General features: G+C 42.5%; 1 protein-coding gene across 1 annotated transcript; it reads left to right on the top strand.

Moving 5' to 3' along the window:
* Window positions 1-5,856: 5,856 nt before the first annotated feature.
* RTP4 (receptor transporter protein 4) lies at window positions 5,857-17,432 on the top strand. Its single transcript, XM_052649866.1, has 2 exons — window positions 5,857-6,038; window positions 16,115-17,432. Exons 1-2 carry the CDS (start codon window positions 5,857-5,859, stop codon window positions 17,430-17,432), a joined length of 1,500 nt encoding a protein of 499 aa, XP_052505826.1.
* The last annotated feature ends 2,984 nt before the right edge of the window (window positions 17,433-20,416 follow it).

Below are 20,416 nucleotides of genomic sequence, written 5' to 3'. Positions count from 1 at the left end.
TTCTTTTTATGGCTAATATTCCATTGTGTGTGTGTGTGTGTATATATATATATATATATATATATATCACATCTCCTTTATCCATTCATCTTTCAATGGATATTTAAGTTGCTTCCACGTAAAAAAGTGCTGCTATAAACATTGGGGTGTGTATATATTTTTGAATTAGAGTTTTCTCTGGAAAGAGATGTTTAATATGTAAAATTATCTCTACATTAAGGAGTACATTTCCTGTTTCTTGCTTCTCTCCTTTAACCAAGCCAATCCTTCCATCTCCATCTATTCTCAAGCTAGACTAATTATTGAAATAAAGTATCTACCTCTGTCTCATTGACTACGCTAAAGCCTTTGGCTGTGTGGATCATAAGAAACTGTGGAAAGCTCTTAAAGAGATGGGAATACCAGACCATATTACCTGCCTCCTGAGAAATCTGTATGCAGGTCAAGAAGCAACAGTTAGAACCCTGTATGGAACAATTGATTGGTTCAAGGTTGAGAAGGGAGTACGACAGGGTAGTCTGTTGTTGCCTTGTTTATTTAACTAATATGCTGAGCACATCATGAGAAATGCTGGGCTGGATGGGTTACAAGCTGGAATCAAGATAGGCGGGAGAAACATCAACAAGCTCAGATATGTGGATGATGCGACTCTAATGGTAGAAAGCTAAGAGGAAATAAAGAACCTCTTGATGAGGGTGAAGGAAGACAGTGAAAAAACTGACTTAAAACTAAATACTAAAAAAATAAAAAACATAAGATCAAGGCACCTGGTGCCATTAATTCATGGCAAATAGAAGGGGAAAATATGGAAGCAGTGACAATTTTCCTCTTCTAGGGCTCTAAAATCACTATAGATGGTGACTGCAGCCATGAAATCAGAAGATGATTGCTTCCTGGCAGGAAAGTGATGACAAACCTAGACAGTGTGTTGAAAAGCAGAGATATCACTCTGCCGACAAAGGTCCATGAGTCAAGGCTACGGTCTTCCCAGTGGTCATACACAGTTGTGAAAGCTGGACCATGAAGAAGGCAGAACACCAAAGAACTGATGCCTTCAAACTGTGGTGCTGGAGAAAACTTCTGAGAGTCCCTTGGACAGCAAGGAGATAAAACCAGTTGATTAAAGGAATCAAACCAGTTGATTAAAGGAACTCAACCTGGAATATTCATTGGAAGGACTGATGCTGAAGCTGAAGCTCCATTAATTTGGTCACCTGATGCAAACAGCCGACTCACTGAAAAAGTCAGTGAGGCTGGGAAAAATTGAGGGCAGAAAGGAGAAGAGGGCATCAGAGGATGAGATGGCTGGATGGCACTATTGATGTAGTGGACATAAACTTGGGCCAGCTTTGGGAGATGGTGAGGCACAGGGAGGCCTGGCATACTGCAGCCCATGGGATCATAAAGAGTTGGACACAACTGGATGACTGAACAACAACAACATCAAATGTATTACTGCCATAGATAGGGCCTCCTTCTCCTCTCTCAGTCCCACCCACTCAATCCCTATCGATAATGTTCTTTTTTGCTCCACTTAAAATGTCCCAAAAAAGAACACATCTCTTTGGGTCAAACTTTGTGCTGGACTTTGTCATAGGTCATGTGATATTCTGAAAATGGGTACATGTCTATGATTATGAAAACTGTACTTTCAGTTCAGTTCAGTTCAGTCACCCAGTCGTGTCCAACTCTTTGCGACCCCATGAATTGCAGCACACCAGGCCTTCCTGTCCATCACCAACTCCCAGAGTTCACTCAAACTCACATCCATTGAGTCCGTGATGCCATCCAGCCATCTCATCCTGTCATCCCCTTCTCCTCCTGCCCTCGACCCCTCTCAGCATCAGGGTCTTTTCCAATGAGTCAACTCTTCGCATGAGGTGGCCAAAGTATTGGAGTTTCAGCTTTAACATCAGTCCTTCCAATGAACACCCAGGACTGATCTCCTTTAGGATGGACTGTACTTTAGTCCTAGTTTAATCCAATCTATCTTGGCCTCAGCTTCTGCAACTTGTAAAATGAGGAAGCTAGACTATTGCAGAAATGGCAAAAAAAAATGTCATCTATATTCAGTTGGCAATGACTGCCTAAATCACTGATGAAAGAGTTTTTGAAGTTATGCCCAGACACAAGAGAAGGGTGCAGTCATTGATTAGCAATGTCTGTCTTGAATAAGAACAGGACAGTGACATCATGTGCCATCCAAGGATTAGGTGACCCTGAAGATTCATTTCAGCTCCAAACTGTTGAGTATCTAAATTTTCTTTTTCAAAACTGACCTGTGCTTTGTGTTCTTTGCAGATCCTTTCTCTTTTCTGACTGTCTCTCAGAAACTTTTTAGCCAATCTAGGATAAGGCACCAACAGTTGATGAAAACATTCAACTCACTACTATCAAGCCTGCGTGAGATGGTTAAGTTGTTTCAATATCTTGTCTCTCAGTGACATGGGTGGGAAGGTCACGAGATGAGGTGTGAGGTTTCTTCCAGCTGTCAGTTCAGTTCAGTTCAGTCACTCAGTCATGTCCAACTCTTTGTGACTCTATGGACTGCTGCACACTAGGCCTCTCTGTCCACCACAAACTCCTGGAGTTTACTCAGAGTCATGTCCATTGAGTCAGTGATGCCATCCAACCATCTTATCCTCTGTCATCCCTTTCTCATCCCACCCTCAATCTTTCCCAGCATCAGGGTCTTTTCAAATGAGTCAGTTCTTCGCATCAGGTGGACAAAGTATCAGAGTTTCACCTTCAACATCAGTCCTTCCAAAGAATATTCAGGACTGATTTCCTTCAGGATGGACTGGTTGGATCTCCTTGTCATCCAAGGGACTCTCAAGAGTCTTCTCCAACATCACAGTTCAAAAGCATCAATTCTTCAGTGAGCAGCTTTCTTTATAATCCAACTCTCACATCCATACATGACTACTGGAAAAACCATAGCTTTGACTAGATGGAACTTTGTTGGCAAAGTAATGGCTCTGCTTCTGAATATGCTGTCTAGGTTGGTCATAACTTTTCTTCCAAGGAGCAAGCGTCTTAATTTCGTGGCTGCAGTCACTATCTGTAGTGACTTTGTAGCCCCACCCCCCACCCCACCCCCAAATAAAATCTGTCACTGTTTTCATTGTTTCTCCATCTATTTGCCATGAAGTGATGGGGCCAGATGCCATGATCTTAGTTTTCTCAATGTTGTGTTTTAAGCCTACTGTAAGTTCCATGATTTGATAATACTGAAGTCACGATGTCTTGGCACAAAGAAACAGTGGTTTACAGTGGATCCATGGGGTTTTAAAAAGGCTGTGATTTCTTTCTCTTCTTTATTTTCCCTTCATGGTGGTGAGGAAGATAATGGGCTTCCTCCAGTTCTCAAGTCTCAGTTCATACCCCACGGCCTCCCCATGCTCCTCCTGTTCTTGGACCAGGCTGGGCTGGAGCAGTTGCGTATATCAAAGGAAACACATCAAACAGAGGCCAAGGGAAATGGCAGGGGGTGCAATGGACCAGTCAAGGCAACATCTGGGGGGAAAGGACCATTTGAGGAGTCAGGAGACAGGGATGCTCTGAAGATACAGGACAAAAAGAGTGGACTTGGGCTCAGAAAGTAGAAGAGGAAGGGTGGGGAAAGGGCCTAGGCATGGTTGGACAAGTGAGCAGAGTTCAGAGCTAAAAAATGGGATGTCTGTGTTCTGGCTCTCTATTGGCAATAATTTTCTGCGTAGCCTTGGGCAGGAGGATCCTTTGTGTCTCTGTTTTTGGTTTTCATTTATCTACTTATTCATTTATTTTTGGCTGTGCTGGGTCTTTTTTTTGCTGCATGTGGGCTTTCTCTAGTTGTGATGAGCAGAAGCTTCTCTATAGTCATGCTGCACAGGCTTCTCATGTTGCAGAGCCCCAGCCCTAGGGTGCATGGGCTCAGTAGCTGCAGCCCATGGGCTCAATAGTTGTGATCACCGGCTCTAGAGTGTGGGCTTAGCTGTCTTGTAGCATGTGGAATCTTCCTGGACCAGTGATTGAAGTCAAGTCCCTTGCATTGGCAGGTGGATTCCTAACCACTGACCACTAGGGAAGTCCTATGTCTCTGGTCTCTGTTTTTTTAATGTATAATAAACAGAAGGAAAAGAGGACAAGTTGATTCCTAACAGATTTCCAATTATAATACTCCATGGGTTTAACCTGAAGTTCCTACAACTATCTGTGCAGACAAGAGTATCCTATATTGTTTCTGCAGACATAAGCACCCTCAATGTATAAAGTTATGAAAGTGGGAGAGTTTGTATAGAACAGAATATCCTGGGAGGGTAGGATAGGGGAAGAGGTTTCTGCCTCCCAAATAGAGCATGTTAAAATCTAGAAAGCCTGAGAAGACTTAGGGTGACCCTGTCTGGGACTTCCAAGGGTTGTAGTGGGATTTCCAAGGCCACAAGCATCCTGCTTATCTTAGCTCCCTCATTTGAATTGCAATCAGAGGGACAGAGCTTACTTTCTGGGATCTCAGACTATTTTGAGTTAGAAGTGACTTTGTGGTTGTTGTTTAGTTGCTAACTCGTGTCTGACTCTTAGCGGCTGCATAGACTGTAGACTGCCAGGCTCCTTTGTCCAAGGGATTTCCCAGGCAAGAATACTGAAGTGGGTTGCCATTTCCTTCTCCAGGGGATCTTCCCAACACAGGGATCAAACCCATGTCTCCTGCATTAGCAGGCAGATTCTTTACCACAGAGCCACCAGGGAAACCCAGAAGTGACTTTGACTTTATAGGTCATCCATTCCCAATACTTCACCCCAGGAATGGGAACTCTATCATGACATCCAAAGATGGCTCCCACTCCTGCTTGTATATTACTTTGCATGATAACTTACACAGTGAAAGGAGGAGTTAAGAAATCCTTTCATTTGTCCTACAGTCATGTTTCATGACCCAGGAAACCTCACTAGACCAAATCACTAGGTCAGGGTCTCAAGATGGTTCTTCCCACTGGTTCCACGATGCCAACCTGGAATCCAAAACACCATCCTGAGCTCTCCTTGGGGAAGGAGGTGGCTGGAGACATCGCAGGTTAAGAGTCACACAAGAATGAGTTCAAGATTATACTGCTTACTAGCTGGGTGGCTTTGAACAAAGTAACCCCCTAAACCCGGCTCTCCGTGCCACTCACCTGAAAGATACCAGGAATAATCCATCCTCCATTAAGGGACTATGGTGAGGACTCGTCAGGTACGTGAGAGACACCTTGGACACGTGCTCCCCTACATCGACCCCTACTCTCCAGTGTCTGCACGAGGGCGTGAGCACCTGTGGGGGTAGGAACTGCTTCTTAGTTGACGTTGCTTGTCCCAGTGCTGAGCATATTGCGCTGTGTGTGTGTGTGTGTGTGTGTGTGTGTGTGTGCTTAGTCACTCAGTTGTGTCTGACTGTTTGTGACCCCATGAACTGTAGCACACCAGGTTCCTTTGTCCATGGGGATTCTCCAGGCAAAAATACTGAAGTGGATTGCCATGGAATATTCCTGACCCAGGAATCGAGCTAGGGTCTCCTGCACTGTAGGTGAATTATTTCCCAGCTGAGCTACTAGAGAAGCCCGAGCATAGCGCTTTGCCTAATGTAAAAACAAGAGAAAAAAAACAACAACTAACTAATAGGTACCTCCAGAATCCAGACCAGAGTTTTGTACTCAGACATCCCTTAGCAAGACCTGTTCACAAACTAGCTAATCCCTGCTGCCCCCTGTCCTCAGAACAAAAACTTGCTCTGTGTACTCAGACAGCCTGAAATGAAAGTCAGAAAAAAACAGCTGACGTGTGTTCTGAGAAGCTGAAACTGATTTTCCTTCTTGCTAGAAACTGAAAGTTACTGTCAACATGGACACCAAGCCTCAGAGCAAGAGAATAGCTTTGGATATCAAAGAATGGGAGCAGACATTTCAAGAACTGATCTGTCAGGAGAAACCCCAGGCCAGATGGACCCTGAAGATGGATGGAAACCTTCGGCCAAACTGTGTGGCCCAGGGGTGGAGGCAATACCAGCAGAGAGGATTTGGCAGGTATGTGAGTCTGTCTAGCTATGGGCCTTTCTGGGCCAAGAGGCTCAGCTTGGCACCGATGAATTCTTTTGAGACCTTTTAAGAAAGAATATGTGTCACCAGGCTGTTCATCCTTTTGCAGTTACAGAGTTTTTTAGTATGGAAATGACATGGTTCTAAGCCTCTATTTTGGCTTAATGGTAGGAAATTTCCTCTAGTAAGGTTTCTCCCCTAAATATTTTTGGAAATCCCCAGGGGATGAAATAAATCTGCTCCCCCCCCCCCCCCATCCTCTCACCACCATTTATTCCAGACTGCCACTATATAGAGACTTCTGCTCTCTTTCTTCCCGCCTCAGTCTGGACTGGCTTCTGCAGGCTGCAGCAGCTCTACAAGCCTAGTCCTGGTCAGTACCAGCCTAGAACTGGGGGTTTCCTTTATGGCCCCAAGAACTGACTAAGGCCAGACTTTGACTATTACTATTTTTTTTTTTTTACTTTATTTTACTTTGCAATACTGTATTGGTTTTGCCATACATTGACATGAATCCACCATGGGTGTACATGCGTTCCCAAACATGAGCCCCCCTCCCACCTCCCTCCCCATAACATCTCTCTGGGTCATCCCCATGCACCAGCCCCAAGCATGCTGTATCCTGCGTCGGACATAGACTGGCAATTCGATTCTTACATGATAGTATACATGTTACAATGCCATTCTCCCAAATCATCCCACCCTCTCCCTCTCCCTCTGAGTCCAAAAGTCCGTTATACACATCTGTCTTTTTTGCTGTCTTGCATACAGGGTCGTCATTGCCATCTTTCTAAATTCTACATATATGTGTTAGTATACTGTATTGGTGTTTTTCTTTCTGGCTTACTTCACTCTGTATAATCGGCTCCAGTTTCATCCATCTCATCAGAACTGATTCAAATGTATTATTTTTAACGGTTGAGTAATACTCCATTGTGTATATGTACCACAGCTTTCTTATCCATTCATCTGCTGATGGACATCTAGGTTGTTTCCATGTCCCGGCTATCATAAACAGTGCTGTGATGAACATTGGGGTACATGTGTCTCTTTCAATTCTGGTTTCCTCGGTGTGTATGCCCAGCAGTGGGATTGCTGGGTCATATGGCAGTTCTATTTGCAATTTTTTAAGGAATCTCCACACTGTTCTCCATAGTGGCTGTACTAGTTTGCATTCCCACCAACAGTGTAGGAGGGTTCCCTTTTCTCCACACCCTCTCCAGCATTTATTGCTTGCAGATTTTTGGATCGCAGACATTCTGACTGGTGTGAAGTGGTACCTCATTGTGGTCTTGATTTGCATTTCTCTAATAATGAGTGATGTTGAGCATCTTTTCATGTGTTTGTTAGCCATCCATATTTCTTCTTTGGAGAAATGTCTATTTAGTTCTTTGGCCCATTTTTTGATTGGGTCGTTTATTTTTCTGGAATTGAGCTGCATAAGTTGCTTGTATATTTTTGAGATTAGTTGTTTGTCAGTTGCTTCATTTGCTACTATTTTCTCCCATTCAGAAGGCTGTCTTTTCACTTTGCTTATATTTTCCTTTGTTGTGCAGAAGCTTTTAATTTTAATTAGATCCCATTTGTTTATTTTTGCTTTTATTTCCAGTATTCTGGGAGGTGGATCATAGAGGATCCTGCTGTGATTTATGTCGGAGAGTGTTTTGCCTATATTCTCCTCTAGGAGTTTTATAGTTTCTGGTCTTACATTTAGATCTTTAATCCATTTTGAGTTTATTTTTGTGTATGGTGTTAGAAAGTGATCTAGTTTCATTCTTTTACAAGTGGTTGACCAGTTTTCCCAGCACCACTTGTTAAAGAGATTGTCTTTACTCCATTGTATATTCTTGCCTCCTTTGTCAAAGATAAGGTATCCATATGTGTGTGGATTTATCTCTGGGCTTTCTATTTTGTTCCATTGATCTATATGTCTGTCTTTGTGCCAGTACCATACTGTCTTGATGACTGTGGCTTTGTAGTAGAGCCTGAAGTCAGGCAAGTTGATTCCTCCAGTTCCATTCTTCTTTCTCAAGATTGCTTTGGCTATTTGAGGATTTTTGTATTTCCATACAAATCTTGAAATTATTTGTTCTAGTTCTGTGAAAAATATGGCTGGTAGCTTAATAGGGATTGTGTTGAATTTGTAAATTGCTTCGGATAGTATACTTATTTTCACTATATTGATTCTTCCAATCCATGAACATGGTATATTTCTCCATCTATTAGTGTCCTCTTTGATTTCTTTCACCAGTGTTTTATAGTTTTCTATGTATAGGTCTTTAGTTTCTTTAGGTAGATATATTCCTAAGTATTTTATTCTTTTCATTGCAATGGTGAATGGAATTGTTTCCTTAATTTCTTTTTCTACTTTCTCATTATTAGTGTATAGGGATGCAAGGGATTTCTGTGTGTTGATTTTATATCCTGCAACTTTACTATGTTCATTGATTAGCTCTAGTAATTTTCTGGTGGAGTCTTTAGGGTTTTCTATGTAGAGGATCATGTCATCTGCAAACAGTGAAAGTTTAACTTCTTCTTTTCCAATTTGGATTCCTTTTATTTTTTTCTGCTCTGATTGCTGTGGCCAAAACTTCCAGAACTATGTTGAATAGTAGCGGTGAAAGTGGGCACCCTTGTCTTGTTCCTGACTTTAGGGGAAATGCTTTCAATTTTTCACCATTGAGGATAATGTTTGCTGTGGGTTTGTCATATATAGCTTTTATTATGTTGAGGTATGTTCCTTCTATTCCTGCTTTCTGGAGAGTTTTTATCATAAATGGATGTTGAATTTTGTCAAAGGCCTTCTCTGCATCTATTGAGATAATCATATGGTTTTTATTTTTCAATTTGTTAATGTGGTGAATTAAATTGATTGATTTGCGGATATTGAAGAATCCTTGCATCCCTGGGATAAAGCCCACTTGGTCATGGTGTATGATCTTTTTAATGTGTTGTTGGATTCTGATTGCTAGAATTTTGTTGAGGATTTTTGCATCTATGTTCATCAGTGATATTGGCCTGTAGTTTTCTTTTTTTGTAGTATCTTTGTCAGGTTTTGGTGTTAGGGTGATGGTGGCCTCATAGAATGAGCTTGGAAGTTTACCTTCCTCTGCAATTTTCTGGAAGAGTTTGAGGAGGATAGGTGTTAGCTCTTCTCGAAATTTTTGGTAGAATTCAGCTGTGAAGCCGTCTGGACCTGGGCTTTTGTTTGCTGGAAGATTTCTGATTACAGTTTCAATTTCCGTGCTTGTGATGGGTCTGTTAAGATTTTCTATTTCTTCCTGGTTCAGTTTTGGAAAATTGTACTTTTCTAGGAATTTTTCCATTTCTTCCACGTTGTCCATTTTATTGGCATATAACTGCTGATAGTAGTCTCTTATGATCCTTTGTATTTCTGTGTTGTCTGTTGTGATTTCTCCATTTTCATTTCTAATTTTATTGATTTGATTTTTCTCTCTTTGCTTCTTGATGAGTCTGGCTAATGGTTTGTCAATTTTATTTATCCTTTCAAAGAACCAGCTTTTGGCTTTGTTGATTTTTGCTATGGTCTCTTTTGTTTCTTTAGCATTTATTTCTGCCCTAATTTTTAAGATTTCTTTCCTTCTACTAACTCTGGGGTTCTCCAATTCTTCCTTTTTTAGTTGCTTTAGGTGTAGAGTTAGGTTATTTATTTGGCTTTTTTCTTGTTTCTTGAGGTATGCCTGTATTGCTATGAACTTTCCTCTTAGCACTGCTTTTATAGTGTCCCACAGGTTTTGGGTTGTTGTGTTTTCATTTTCATTAGTTTCTATGCATATTTTGATTTCTTCTGTGATTTGTTGGTTATTCAGAAGTGTATTGTTCAACCTCCATATGTTGGAATTTTTAGTAGTTTTTCTCCTGTAATTGAGATCTAATCAATGCATTATGGTCAGAAAAGATGCTTGGAATGATTTCGATTTTTTTTGAATTTATCAAGTTTAGATTTATGGCCCAGGATGTGATCTATCCTGGAGAATGTTCCATGAGCACTTGAGAAAAAGGTGAAATTCATTGTTTTGGGGTGAAATGTCCTATAGATATCAATTAGGTCTAACTGGTCTAATGTATCATTTAAAGTTTGCATTTCTTTGTTGATTTTCTGTTTAGTTGATCTGTCCATAGGTGTGAGTGGGGTATTAAAGTCTCCCACTATTATTGTGTTATTGTTGATTTCCCCTTTCATACTTGTTAGCATTTGTCTTACATATTGCAGTGCTCCTATATTGGGTGCATATATATTTATAATTGTTATATCTTCTTCTTGGATTGATCCTTTGATCATTATGTAGTGGCCTTCTTTGTCTCTTTTCACAGCCTTTGTTTTAAAGTCTATTTTATCGGAAATGAGTATTGCCACTCCTGCTTTCTTTTGGTCTCTATTTGCATGGTATATCTTTTTCCAGCCCTTCACTTTCAGTCTGTGTGTGTTCCTTGTTTTGAGGTGGGTCTCTTGTAAGCAGCATATAGAGGGGTCTTGTTTTTTTATCCATTCGGCCAGTCTTTGTCTTTTGGTTGGGGCATTCAACCCATTTACGTTTAAGGTAATTATTGATAAGTATGATCCTGTTACCATTTATTTTATTGTTTTGGGTTCGGGTTTATACACCCTTTTTGTGTTTCCTGTCTAGAGAATATCCTTTAGCATTCGTTGGAGAGCTGGCTTGGTGGTGCTGAATTCTCTCAGCTTTTGCTTGTCAGTAAAGCTTTTGATTTCTCCTTCATATTTGAATGAGATCCTTGCTGGGTACAGTTATCTGGGCTGTAGGTTATTGTCTTTCATCACTTTAAGTATGTCTTGCCATTCCCTCCTGGCCTGAAGAGTTTCTATTGAAAGATCAGCTGTTATCCTTATGGGAATCCCCTTGTGTGTTATTTGTTGTTTTTCCCTTGCTGCTTTTAATATTTGTTCTTTGTGTTTGATCTTTGTTAATTTGATTAATATGTGTCTTGGGGTGTTTTGCCTTGGGTTTATCCTATTTGGAACTCTCTGTGTTTCTTGGACTTGGGTGATTATTTCCTTCCCCATTTTAGGGAAGTTTTCAACTATTATCTCCTCAAGGATTTTCTCATGGTCTTTCTTTCTGTCTTCTTCTTCTGGGACTCCTATAGTTCGAATGTTGGAGCGTTTCATGTCGTCCTGGAGATTTCTGAGATTGTCCTCATTTCTTTTAATTCGTTTTTCTTGTTTCCTCTCTGATTCATTTATTTCTACCATTCTATCTTCTATTTCACTAATCCTATCTTCTGCCTCCGTTGTTCTGCTATTTGTTTCTTCCAGAGTGTTTCTGATCTCATTTATTGCGTTATTCATTATATTTTGACTCTTTTTTATTTCTTCTAGGTCCTTGTTAAACCTTTCTTGCATCTTCTCAATCCTTGTCTCTAGGCTATTTATCTGTGATTCCATTTTAATTTCAAGATTTTGGATCATTTTCACTATCAATATTTGGAATTCTTTCTCAGGTAGATTCCCTACCTCTTCCTCTTTTGTTTGGTTTGGTGGGCAACCCTCCTGTTCCTTTACCTGCTGAGTATTCCTCTGTCTCTTCATCTTGATTATATTGCTGCGTTTGGGGTGGCCTTTTTCTATTCTGGTAATTTGTGGAGTTCTCTTTATTATGGAGCTTCCTCACTGTGGGTGGGGTTGTATCAGTGGCTTGTCTAGGTTTCCTGGTTAGGGAGGCTTGTGTTGGAGTTCTGGTGGGTGGAGCTGGGTTTCTTCTCTCTGGAGTGCAGTGGAGTGACCAGTAATGGGTTATGAGACGTCAAAGGTTTTGGAGTAACTTTGAGCTGCCTGTATATTGAAGCTCAGGGGAGTGTTCCTGTGTTGCTGGAGAATTTGTGTGGTATGTCTTGTTATGGAACTTGTTGGTCCTTGGGTGGAGCTTGGTTTCAGTGTAGGCATGGAGGCATTTGATGAGCTCCTATTACTTAATGTTCCCTGAATTCAGGAGTTCTCTGATGTTTTCAGGCTTTGGACTTAAGCCTCCTGCTTCTGGTTTTCAGTTTTATTTTTACAGTAGCCTCTAGACTTCTCCATCTATACAGCACCAATGATAAAACATCTAGGTTAAAGATGAAAAGTTTCTCCACATTGAGGGACACCCAGAGAGGTTCACTGAGTTACAAGGAGAAGAGAAGAGGGAGGGGGTAGTTAGAGGTGACTGGAATGAAATGCGGTGAGATCAAAAGAGGAGAGAACAAGCTAGCCAATAGTCACTTCCTTATGTGCGCTCTATAGTCTGGACCGCTCAGAGGTATTTACGGAGTTATACAGGGAAGAGGAGAGGGAGGAAGTAGACAGAGGTGGCCAGGAGGATAAGAGAGAGGAATGAGAAGGAGAGACAAATCCTGCCAGTAACCAGTTCCTTAGGTGTTCTCCACCGTCTGAAACACACAGAGATTCACAGAGTTGGATAGAGAAGAGATGGGAGAAAAAAGAGACAGAGGCCACCTGGTGGAGAAAAAGGAGAGTCCAAAGGAGGAGAGAGTGGTCAAGCCTGTAATCTCGCTCTCAGGTAAACTTGGGTAGTGAAGTTTGGGTTTTTAAATGTACAAAATTGACAACAAAAACCTAAGAGCAAAGATTAAAAATCTAGAGAAGAGGTTGGAGTTTCAAAAATACAATATTAAAGAAAAGAAGCAGAAGGAAAAAGGAAAAAAGAAAAAAAAGCCACAAGAATTATTTAAAACAAAAAAACAAACAGCAATAACCACCCAAAGACTATATATGGTGTTTGCCTTAAAAAAAAAAAAGTATTTTTTTTTTGAATATTAATAATAGGTTATAGAAATAAAAATTAGAGGAGAAATAGAAGACTTAACTATTAAAAAAAAAAGTCAGAAAAAAGAAAAAAAAAGGAATGATTTTAAAAATAGTAAAAATATATCTGGCCCTTCTCTGATGTTGTGGGCATTGTGGGGTCACTTCCAAGGCGGTTCCGTCTGTTTAACTTCTTTATGCTGGTATTTTAGGCTCACTAGTGCATTTGCGCTGTGGGGAGGGGGGATGCTGCAAACAAATAGCGCTGTCGTGTGCACACAGTGTCTCAGCCCCGCTGGACCTGTCCCTTCTTGCGGCGTACAGTCCGCTCCGGCTCTACGATGCTCAGCCGGGAACCGTCTGAGGCTGGCCCTAGGCTGCGTGCACTTCCCCGGTCTAAGCTGCTCAGGTTCGGCGCTCAGGCAGCCCTCAGAGGCACAGATTCAGTTGGGACTGCGTTTTGTGCCCTTCCCGGGTCCGAGTAGCTCAGGAGTTTGGCGAGCGCGATCGCTGCGACTTGTCGCCATTTCTGCCTCTGCTGCTCAGTTTTCTGGGTGGACCGCTGGCGTCCCCCATGAGGCAGATTGTGAGTGTCCAGCACCCCCAGAAGTCTTAGCAAAGAGGCCTGCTTGCAGTTTGGTAAGTGAAGTCTCTCCAGGTCTGCAATTGCCCCTTTCCAGCCCTTACGGCTCTGGCTGCCTGTCCCCGGCGGGGGATGGTCTGCAGCCGGCTTATTCCGTTCCGTCCTTTGTTCTGTGCTCGGTCCTGGCGGTGTCTTATGTTCGAGCTTTTCGCGTGGTAGCTATCCCACAGTCTGGTTTGCTAGCCCAAGTTAGATCGTTCTGGTTGCACGTGGGGCGTTCCTGCCCGATTCTTACAAAGCACTGCCGCCCGCGCCTCCCGCGCGTCCCTGCCCTGCCCCCACTTCCCAGTGGCGGATGCAGGCGTCTGTGCTGCTTTTCCGCTGGGGGAGTTACTGTTGGGCTTGTAATCTCTTGGTTTTAATTATTTCTTTATTTTTCCCTTCCTGTTATGTTGCCCTCTGTGTTTCCAAGGCTCGCCACAGGCTCGGCAGGGAGAGTGTTTCCTGGTGTTTGGAAACCTCTCTTCTTAAAATTCCCTTCCCGGGACGGGCTTCCCTTCCCGGGACGGAGCTCCCTCGCCACCTCCTTTGTCTCCTTTTTCGTCTTTTATATTTTTTCCTACCTGTTTTTGAAGACAATGGTCTGCTTTTCTGGTTGCCTGATGTCCTCTGCCAGCCTACAGAAGTTGTTTTGTGGAGTTTGCTCAGTGTTGAAATGTTCTTTTGAGGAATTTGTGAGGGAGAAAGTGGTCTTCACGTCCTATTCCTCCGCCATCTTAGGACCGCCCCCTGACTATTACTATTAATAGCTTTGAATATTACTTTACTGAAGACCTGAAGAGGGATTGGTGCTGCAAGAAATTAAAACCTGGTTCTTAATGTCCCTAAACACTGCCCTTCCCTTATTGACTGTCTCCCTCTTTCACTTCCAGTGAGACTTGAAGTTTCAGAAATCAGCCTCCTTGCCCATGCAGGAGGGTGAGAAATGCTGATTTGGACAGTCAAGTCTATTTTTTTATATGGCATGCAGGGACCTTCACTTCAACTGTTATATTTCTTCCTGGCCTGCTCCTAGCTCACCTCAGATGTCCTCTCTTCCCTTCCTTATGGGTTATTAGCCATGACACACATTTCAAGACTTCTATACCCTTGTCCATGATGTTCTGCCTATTCAGCAGGCCCTTTCCTTCCTGCCTCCCTATTTACTCCTCAAGGAATAACTCAAGTGCCCTGAAATTCCTAGACAGAGTAAGTGTTCCTTCTTCTCCGTTCTCATAAGACAACGAATAGTTCTCTCTCTCTCTCTATATATATATAATGTATATATACAATGTATATATGTATATATAATATAAACTATTGACTTGAGTCTATATATATGTTGGTAACATATTTATAAATAGCTTGTTCATATTTTACATATTACAGAACACATATATACTTATATATAAATTATTTTTAGCTGCAGAGCATATTGTTATAGAAAGCCTCCTGGGGCTCTACAGAACACAGTTTTCAAGCCATTGGCTAGAGCCCATGCGGCAGTTATTCTGCTCTGCTTGGAACCCAGTGTACTAGGTAAGTCTCTCTTTGCACCAGCCAGAGCGCTTGGAGGGACTCAGGATGTCTTTAATCACTTTAGCGCTCTCCCAAATGAACAGGTGCTTCTCTTGTTCAGATGAATTGACCTGATAGTCATTCCAAGATGGGAAAAGCAACCTACCAACATAGTTTTAGAAAAATATTAACCAGTTTTTAAAAAATATTCTGTAGTTTACAAAATGCTTTCACATATTCTCATTTAGTCTCATGACAATCTAACTCTTGAATAGTTTTCCCTTTTTGAATATAAAAAATGAGGCTTAGAGAAGTGCTTTTTTAATATAAACCATGGGCTTCCCAGATGGCTCAGTGGTAAAGAAGCTCCTGCCAAGCAGGAGGCACAGATTTGACCCTTGAGTTGTGAAGATCCCCTGGAGAAGGAAATAGCAACCCACTCCAGTATTCTTGCCTAGGAAATCCCATGGACGGAGCAGCCTGGTGGGTTACAGTCCATGGGCTTGCAAAAGTAAGACATGGCTTAGCAACTAAATAACAACAACAATGTAAATTACTGACTTGAGTCTCCAACTCAAGTATTGTGCTTCCAGGTTCTAAGTGACGTAGAAAACAAACCCCATTGCTCAATAGAGGCAATGTGGTATAGTAGATAGAGAACAGCTTGGGACTGGAAGCATGGCTCTACCATTTAACTTTGCGAGTCCCTTAGGCAAGTCATGTATCATTTTATGATTCAGTTTCCTTATCTGGATATTGGGATCAATAATGCCTACCTAAGAGGGATGCTTTAAAGATGAAATGGGATAATACTGCAAGCATTGCTTCAGAATAGGTACTCTATGAGTTCTCTGTGACCTTGTGAAGACCACATTTCACTGGCAAATGGCAGAAGTGTTTTTCCCTCTGAGACATTCAGAAATGTTTTACTGGCAAAGAGGCAGACTTGGGACCACATCTGGGTGGGAGTTCAGTGGGCCACAGGAAGAAGCTTTATTAGAAACACAGTCCCTCTCATTCTTGTGAAATTGTCAATATCACATGCCCTTTTCTAAGCTGAAAGGGTTCTCAGAGACCAGGCCAGGCCCGTTTCCCTCAGGTCATCAGCAGCTGATGGTACAACGATCTGTCTGTCTGCAGGTTTCAGTGTTCCTCATGCCGTCGAAGCTGGGCTTCCGCCCAAGTGCAGATACTATTCCACATGTACCTGGAGAACCAGAAATCCACGGGCAAGGTGCTCATGCGGATCTTTGGACAGAGGTGCAAGAAGTGCTTCCAGTCTCAGTTTGAGAAGCCTGATTTCTCCCCAGAAAGCAGCCAGAGGATTCTGAAAAACCTGGTGCAGCGTGTTCTGGAGAAATTCTACAGAAATGGTATCAGGAAGGTTTCGGAGATACCTGTGAAACCGGAAGTACCTTTGGATGGGTCCCATGACAAGGCCAATTGTGAAGCATGCATTCTGGGCTACTGTGGACTGAACTTAGAAAACTGCATGACAGGGCCAGGAAAATCCTCTCTCTCCTACATGAACACTGGGAGTTCCTCTCCTCACAATGGTGACGAGCGTGGCCAAAACCGATCTAGGAACCACTCAGCAGCGGGGAGTGGATATTCTGAAACCCTTATAGGCTCAGGGCCCAGCCATGTCACTGCTGGGATCCAAGTGCCTGGGACAGGCCCTCAGCCTAAACGGGAGATGGGCCAGCTGTTCACACCAGGGGGAGATCAACAGGCAGCGCAGGCAACCGGCCCACAGCCCATCCAAGTAGCAAGATCACTTCCCCCAGGGTGGACTGATCCACGGCCCAATCAAGCAGTAGGCCCACTACCTGCAGGGTGTGCATATTCACAGTCTACACTGGGGAGAGGACCGCAGGCCCCCCGGATGACGTACTCTCAGGCTATAAGGATGTCAGGCCAGCGGTCAATGCAGGAGGCACAAGCCACACAAGGGGCACAGCTTCAGGGCACAAAGATGACAGAACCACAGCCCACCAGAGGGACAATCCCAAGGGCCACATCAAGGTCAGACAGTCAGGCTAAAGCGAGGGCAGGCCCCCCACCACAGGGGTCAAGCTCACAGCCCACACAAGAGGCAATCCCAAAGGCCACATCAGGGTCAGACACTGGGGCTACAGGGAAGGCAGGCCCCCCACCACAGGGGTCAAGCTCACAGCCTGTACAGGAGGCAATCCCAAAGGCCACAACAGGGTCAGACATTGAGGCTACAAGGAGGGCAGGTCCCCCAGTGGGGTCAAGTGCACAGCCCACATGGCCACATGTAGGACCTTCGTGTGGAAGTCAAGCTGCCTGGGGCAGGGAGGAGAGGTGGTTTGCTTCAAACAGCTTTTACAGATTACCTCCCCCAAATGATTTCTGTAACCAGGAGCAGCTCTTCAGGTGGGGCTATGCCTGTGTTTTTGCTCTGTTTACCTTTCTGGTGTCTAAATACTTATGAATAGAATGATTAAAAAAAAAAAAAAAGAGCTGTCTTCTCTTGTCTTACTTTCATGGTAGTCAGTGAACTGGCTACCATTTTAATATGACAAAATTTGCTCTGGGACCAATGCAGGGTCAAGTTTAGAGAATAACCAATGGTTCCTGGACCTCCTCTGTAGGTAGTTCAAAACATGACCCAGGGAATGCAAATTGATTCAGCTACTATAAAGAATACTATGGAGATTCCTTTTAGAAAACTAAGAATAAAGCTATCATATGACCCAGTAATCCCACTACTAGGCATATACCCTTAGGAAACCATAATTGAAAAGCACACTTGTATCCCAATGTTCCTTGCAGCATTATTTACAATAGCTGGGACATGGAGCAACCTAGATGTCCATCGGCAGATGAATGGATAAAGAAATTGTGGTACATATACACAATGGACTATTAGCTACAGAAAGGAATGCATCTGAATCAGTTCTAATGAGGTGGATGAAAATAGAGCCTATTATACAGAATGAAGTACGTCAGAAAGACAAATACTCTATATTAACACATATATACAGTATATATGGAATCTAGAAAGATGGTACTGATGATCCTATTTGCAGGGTAGCAAAAGAGACGCAGAAATAAAGGACAGACTTAGGGTCACAGTGGGGGAGGGAGAGGGTGGGATGACTTAAGAGAGTAGTGCTGAAACACATACATTACCATATGCAAAACAGACAGTGGGAATTTGCTGGATGATGCAAGGAAGCCAAACCAGGTGCTCTGTGACAACCTAGAGGGGTGGGATGGGGAGGGAGGTGGGAGGGAGTTTTAAGAGGGAAGGGACGTATGTATACCTATGGCCGACTCATGTTTATGTATGGCAGAAATTATCACACTATTGTAATTATCCTCCAAATTAAAAAAGTGACCTCACAGATAATGGAACAAATAATGTTTGTTAAATCATTAAAACATTTTTGCTGGTGCATTCACTCATTCATTGATATCAATATATATAGACCATATCTTAACTAGAACTGAGGGTCCTGAGTTTCATCAGAAAATTATTGTAGTACATTGAATAATGGTTCCCCCAAATGTCTATGTCCTAATCTCCAGAACTTGTAATATGTTACTTTACATGGCTAAAGGGACTTTTCAGATGTGATTAATTTTAAGGATCTTGAGATGAGGAGATTATTCTATATTATCCAGATGGGCCAAGTGTAATCACATGGGTCCTAATAGGAGGGAGGCAGGAGGGTCAAGGGGCTTCCCAGTAGCGCTAGTGGTAAAGAACCCATCTGCCAATGCAGGAGACATAAGAGATGCAGGTTCGATTCCTCTTGTCAGGAAGATCCCCTGAAGGAGGGCATGGCAACCCACTCCAATATTCTTGCCTAGAGAATACCATGGATGTGGTCCACAGTGTCACAAAGGGTTGGACACAACTGAAGTGACTTAGCAAGTAGTACACACGCACAAGTTGGTCAAAGTCAGAAAAAGGAAATGTAACTGTAGAACTAGAGGTTGAAGTGATGTGTTCTGAAGGTGGAGAAAGACATCACGAGCTAAGAAATGCATGCAGCCTTTAAAAGCTCATACAGGCAAAGAAATACGTTTTCCTCTGGAGCATCCAGAAGGATGCTCAGCTGACATGTGACTTTAGTTAAGTGAGACTGATTCTAGACTTTTAACCTCCAAAACCATAAGATAGTAAATTTGTGCTGTTTTTGAGACCCTGAATTCATGGCAATTTGTTATAGCAGTAACAGGAAGTTGACATCACTGCAGGGATCAGGCAATTATGGTTTAGCATATAGATATGCTTTAGCTTTAACAACAACATCAAAGATCATAGATTAGAAATATTGTCATACCTATCTCCTCTTGTTCTTTTTTTTCTCCTACTTAAACTAACTCAAATATTCCCATCCCATCCCATAGAGATTTTCTCAAGAGTCATCAAATCAAAAGGTATTGTTTAGAATGGAGATATTTGGGTGGGCTTAAGTAGTCTGGTGACCCTCAAGGAGGCTACTTATCCTTCTCGCTTTGGATGGGAAGCATGTGAGAACTTGCCAATCCTGAGATCTTGTGGTGCATGGTTACATCTTTCTTTCTCTATTTCCATCTGCACGTTAGGCATTTTTACATGGCTCTCACACTGCCATCTCTACATTCCCACTTTCAAAATCAAGCTCATCAGCATCTCTGTCTTCTTGCTCCAATTTGCCTCAGTCACTCAAGCTTATCACCCGAGAGTCATCTTTACCTTCTCCTCCCTGTCACCAATGCTTATTATCCCTTCTTTTGTCAAGTTGCTCCTAGCTCTTCCACCATGTTTCCCTATTAACCCCTCACCTCAACCAGGTCAGGGACTTGGATTATTGAGTTACTGAGGAGATTTGGATTTTACCTCATAGGCGGTGGGGAGTCATTGCAAACATTTGAGAACATGGGCAATTAGAGTAGAATAACATTTTAGAAATATTATATCTTTCTGGAAAAGAATGGAGTATAGGATAGAAACAGTGAGGAGTCTGGCTTGAAATAAGAGAGTAGTAACCCAGGACAGGTGGGTCATGGTGGAGAAGTCTGACAGAATGTGGTCCACTGGAGAAGGGAATGGCAAACCACTTCAGTATTCTTGCCTCGAGAACCCCATGAACAGTATGATAAGGCAAAATGATAGGATATTGAAAGAGGAAATCCCCAGGTCAGTAGGAGCCCAATATGCTACTGGATATCAGTGGCGAACTAACTCCAGAAAGAATGAAAGGATGGAGCCAAAGCAAAAACAATACCCAGTTGTGGATATAACTGGTGATAGAAGCAAGGTCCGATGTCTAAAGAGCAATATTGCTTAGGAACCTGGATTGTCAGCTGCATGAATCAAGGCAAATTGGAAGTGGTCAAACAGGAGTGAATGTCGACATTCTAAGAATCAGTGAACTAAAATGGACGGGAATGGGTGAATTTAACTCAGATGACCATTATATG

The sequence above is a fragment of the Budorcas taxicolor genome, chromosome 1 (assembly GCF_023091745.1).
Source record: "Budorcas taxicolor isolate Tak-1 chromosome 1, Takin1.1, whole genome shotgun sequence".
NCBI classification, from domain to species: Eukaryota; Metazoa; Chordata; class Mammalia; order Artiodactyla; family Bovidae; genus Budorcas; species Budorcas taxicolor.
This window is presented reverse-complemented; position numbering and strand designations above follow the sequence as displayed.